Below are 5,233 nucleotides of genomic sequence, written 5' to 3'. Positions count from 1 at the left end.
ACCAGTTCTCAGCTCTCTATCCTTCAACCATGGCATCCCTGAAGCTCTGGGAGAGTTTCTGTCTCCATGATTCCAAGCCCTGCAAAACTTCCACTGGCTGAGCAGGTTCTGCAGGAAGGAACATGTGGACATGCTCAAGGGTGAGCCTGGAATTAGCCAGGCTCGTGACATTGTGGACAGGCCACATAAACCCTATATGGACACATATTTTCTTTTGTTTGCCCAGTTGCTATTCTTGTAGGAACTAACACTTGCTGTCCCCTTGTCTAGTAAGATATTGCTCAGCCCTGATGGCTTGTGGGAAACTGACATCACTCTCACTCAGGTGGGCATGTGATCCTGGCTGGACCAATCAGAGTCTTTTCTGGGATTTTGCCAGCTACCTCAGGAAAGGTGGAATTGACATCTTAGCAATGTGAGCTTTAGTGACAGAACAGAGTTGGGGCTGCCATGGGTCATCATAGTCACCTTTTGGAGGGGGTGGCTCACTTAGTGATACATCCAAGAAGTGGTGAACAAAGTCAAATGACAGAAGGATGGAGTTCTGACAAGATCACTTGAGTTTGACTGTGCCTTAGACCAGTGATGAGCCTTCAACTTCCCAACTGTATCATCTGATGTGGTATTATTATTTTTTTTCCATTAGCTTCTTTGAATTGGGTTTCCGTCACTTCCAACCACAAGAGTTTGGATGAATACATTCATAGTTTAGGAGTGGTAAGTCCTTGAAGCACGTGGCACTGGTTTCTACCTTCTGTGTCCAGGAGAGTCACAACATTCTTTCTCATTAAGCCTAAACTTGGCTTCAGAGTCCTCCTTAAAACTCCGTAATGACCTTTCATTGGGTTTAGTTGGGTTTAGCTTTTGTTCTATAAATGCTGACTTCTTATGTTGCCTTCCAAAGCCCTGCCTGATTTAGTGCCTGTCAATCCCTCCAGTCTCATGCTGGATGCCCACTTTGTCACTGTTTACACTGAAATAATGGGTGCCTTTAGCTGTTGTTGTCATGGCCCACGCTTTCTCCTGCCACAGGGACTTTGCACAAGTCCCATTGTCCTTTCTCCTTCATTTTGTCAACTCGTACTTACCCTTCAGGTATCCACAGCTGCCATTTTCACGTGGAAGCCCTTACTCATCTCTCTGATTAGGTCACTCCCTCCCTGTGGAATAATCTAACAGTAAAGACAGAACTAACACTGCCTGGTGCCCTCTCATGAGTACTTTACACACTGGCCTAATGCTCACTACAGCTGTGTGAGGTTGGTGCCATTATTTTATTCTGAAGTCAAAGAGTCCGAGGCAAATGTTCCAGCATTGTGTACCTCTCCTCCATACTATTTCTCAGAGTTGGAATTTTATGTTTATTTGTGCCTTAGAAAAAAATGTTTGCCTCCCTGCCTTGAATGTGTGAACCACCCGGCCACATTCCCTCCAAAACTCACTCTGTCTTCTCATTGCCATTGTAACAGTCTGAAAGGGTGGAGTCCTTAAGAGATGGGTTCGTGAGACCACCACTCGGGCTCTGCCCTCATGAAAGGATTAATGGCATTATTGTGGGACTTGGTTGTTATGGAGGGAGTGGGCTCCTGACTGGGCCTGGCTTTGGCCCCTGCCTCCTGCTCTCTTGCGTGTATTCATTTGCCCTTCCGCCATGTTGTGATGCAGCACACAGGCCTCACCCACTGCTGGTCCTTGCTCTTGGGTGTCCCAGGCTCCAGAACGGTGAGAAATGCATTTCTTTTGTTTATACGTTTTCCAGTTTTAGATATTTTATGATAGCAGCAGAAAATGGCTTAAGACACATATAATTAGTGCTCGATAACTACTTTCAAGGTCACCTTGGCAGTTCTGAGTCCTGGGGCCTTCTGGGTCAATGAATCTCCCCCCTGCGCCCTAGCAGGAGTGCCTTGATTGTGTGGTGTTTTAGGTTGGGGCTGGAGTTCCAAGACAGAGAGCGAGGCTGCGTGCCATCTCGGCAGCCTTTGCCTGAAGGGAGACTGGTGCTTCTGCGATTAAGGATGAGGCTAAGTGGACAGGCCACGGGTGGGGGCAGACGTTGAACGCAACTGCTGGAGTGAAGCCAGGGCCACAGAGGCCAAGCCCCAGGGACTGATGTTTTGGATGGTTAGAGTGGAGCTTTAATTGCAGCCTTGGTAGTGACAGTGATTGAACTCACTGCCAAGGAGCCTATGGCCTGGGTAGGACAATAGGTGGAGTTGAATGTGTGGTGGTGCATTCTGTGTGTGTGTGTGTGTGTGTGTGTGTGTGTGTGTGTGTGTACATGTATGAAATAGCTGTGGTTTTAAGTAGCTGTGCCTGCATTGGTTTGAACCAATTGAAACTGCCAGTGAAAGAGCAATTTCACATAGTTTAGCAAAACACATGCACCAGGGATGACCGTAACTCACGTCGCTGGGTCAGGTGCCCGTGGCTGCTGCACAAGTGATTGCTGCCTGTGGCTCAGACTCATACGGTGTATTAATGATGTGCAATGCAAGTGGGCGTGGGCTGTGTACAGGTGACTGCATGTGTGTGCACGTGTGTGCAGGGTGCCTGTGTGTGATGGTGAGGAGAGCCCGATGGGTGTGTCAGGACTTGTCTTCTACACTTGGATAAGGACACATCCTCTCCAGTATCTGGGCCAGTAGACATGCATTTTCCAAAAGATGAGTAAGGGACAGGCACTCTAATGGAGTGGCCTCCACTTTAGCCCAGGGACTGGGTGTGTCCTGCAGAATACGTGGACCCTCTACCCCTGCATCTTTTTTTTTTTTTTTTTTGGCTTTAAACCAAAGAGTTTTAATGGTGTTTGTCTATTCCACAGCGCCCCAATATGGGTGGTCTCGCACGTGCTCCATGATTGTCTTCAAACCAAGCCAGGTTTCTTCAGCTGTGGGTAAGATCTGCTTGGCCGGCAAGAGGAAGCCATAGTGGCCTGTGTCTCTCAGTTCAAAGGCAAATGAGTACTTGATGCCAGAGTCAAAGGACCAGTCAATGCTTCTGCCACTGGCTTGGTAGATGACTGAGCATATTGGTCCCACTCTGTACTTGGTGCTATGCAGGCTTGTCACAGACTGGGCAGCCCTTTGGGCCAGTTCATCCGGCTCATCAAAGTTATCTGACTTGGTACATTTATACCCATAAGGGTACATGAGCAGCTGGGAATAGCTGTGGAGGGTAACGAAGGCCTTGAATTCCCCATGGACTCTTGATGAAGTCCACTATGGATCTCACTTCAACTTCAGAGTTGGCCCTGGGTCCATGGTATGAATCAGAGCAAGGACTGCTACTGGCTCCAGGTCCTCCAAAACCTGCATCCCAGTTCTGGTTAGGATCTACACCAACACAGAGGCTTCCAGAGACCTTGGACGGAGTCTTTCGCCACATCTGATTTTGGGTTTGAAAGAACACATATCCATCTGGGTTTGTGATTGGCAGCAGGAAGATGGCCATGGTATCCAAAATGTAGGTGATGGAAGGATCATTTCCATAATCGGAGGCAATGTTATTTGCTATCCACAATGCAGTAGCTTGTGTAACCCACTCTCGAGCATGGATTCCAGTGTCTAGCCAGATAGCTGGCTTGTCTCCTCCAGTGCTGAACTTGAGCACGTTCATGGGTCGGTTTTCAAAAGAAGAGCCAAGATTCACTTTGCTCACTAGATCAGGGTGCTCACCCACGAGGTTATCCATTTCTTGGGAAATCTCTTCCAAGGTGCGGTAGGCCCCAAAGTTGAAGTTATCATTTTGTTCTCTTTTCTGATTAAACAGCATTTCTTCTTTCTCTTGGTCCAACAGAACCTAAGATAAACCAGATCTATGATTTAGTTGATAGCAAGGCATTTCAGTTTATAATTGTAAAGGAAATGATGACACTCCGTTCCCAGTGCCAAGCTTTCCTCTTCCTGACCTCTACAGGATATGATCTCTCTGGTTCATGTCTTTCTCCTATTCTCTCCACCCCTGCATCTCGTGCACACAGGAGAAGGCGGCTCCAGAGCCTTTCCAGGTACTGTCTTTTCCTGGTCCTTGGACCAACCTTGCTGTGCACCTCAGGAACATTGATTATGCACATGGCAGGGACTTTCCAATCCCCTTATCCCCCTCAAGCAGTCAATAGTACTTGCTTCTGGAAGATGAGGAAGAAAGAGACTTGTAAAGACAGAGCTACGCAGAGTAGCATCAGCAGGCATGGACGTGATGGATAGGGCACAATTTCTCACATAAACTCCCAGCTCTTGTCCTGACTAGCAGAGTGGCTTTGCTAAAATTTATTTAATTGATTCTTCACTGTAAGTTCTACGTAGCACAATCCTGACACACATCAGAGGCCTTTGCCCTTGAGCTGGGTTTCATGTATTTCTTCTTATGCAAAAAGCATTTTTGAAAGCCTACTATGAGGGTGAGTTTGCTACTCATCAGTATTTCTTGTTTTTGGACCCTTAGACATATGGTCTCATTAAATTTCCCTTTCTTTTTGAATTGGTCTGTGACCATGTGGCTTGTTTTGGCCAATGAGATGAGAGCAAAGCAACACGGATCACTCCTGGGTGGAAGCTTTAAACGGGTCTATTAGGTGCCACGTTTCCTTCCCTCTGCTTGTCATGGGAATGGAGTCTCCTTCAGCCTGGGTCCTTGAGGGAGGAGCATGTGGAGCAGAGGTCCCAACAGACTCTTGTGCAGTAGGAAATAAAACTTTGTTGTTTGGCCTGGAGATTTTGGGGTTGTTCATTATTGCAGCATTACTTGACTTAGCCTGCTTGATGCACTTCGTGCTGGTTTCTTTCACTAATTTTGTCTTTTTGGTCCACCTGTGAGGGAAATACCTATCTCCATTCCACAAATAACAAAATAGTCTTGGGACCTGGAAAGTTTATCTTTTGTAAGTAAATGGGATCAACCTTTTGATGGAAAACAAGTGACATTTGGAGAACTTCCCTACAAGAGTGGTCTGCAAAGCTGGTTACTCAGTCTCAGAGATATTTCTGGAGAGTGTTGGGGCATTAGGTGAGGGAAAGCAAACAGACTCTCCTTTGTTGAGAAGAATTGGGCATAGTATTTTATGACATAATTTATATAACAAAGGAATCCCCACAGTAGCTAAAGGTGATAATGAAAACTTGAACTTACTCTTGCTGGGAAACTCAAGATGCAGAATACAACAGAGGTTACTGAAGTATATAGTTTTATGTGATCATTGTGTAAAATTTAGAGAATTCAGAGAAATGAAAGA

At 46.4% G+C, this 5,233-nt stretch overlaps 1 protein-coding gene across 1 annotated transcript; it reads right to left on the bottom strand.

Moving 5' to 3' along the window:
- Positions 1–2,813: 2,813 nt before the first annotated feature.
- On the bottom strand, positions 2,814–4,075 carry LOC124976257 (carboxypeptidase A2-like). The gene is given in 3 exon segments (XM_047539218.1): positions 2,814–3,203; positions 3,205–3,801; positions 4,040–4,075. Coding segments are annotated over 3 exon segments (1,023 nt in total).
- Positions 4,076–5,233: the final 1,158 nt, after the last annotated feature.

Source organism: Sciurus carolinensis, chromosome 2 (genome assembly GCF_902686445.1).
Source record: "Sciurus carolinensis chromosome 2, mSciCar1.2, whole genome shotgun sequence".
NCBI lineage: Eukaryota > Metazoa > Chordata > Mammalia > Rodentia > Sciuridae > Sciurus > Sciurus carolinensis.
This window is presented reverse-complemented; position numbering and strand designations above follow the sequence as displayed.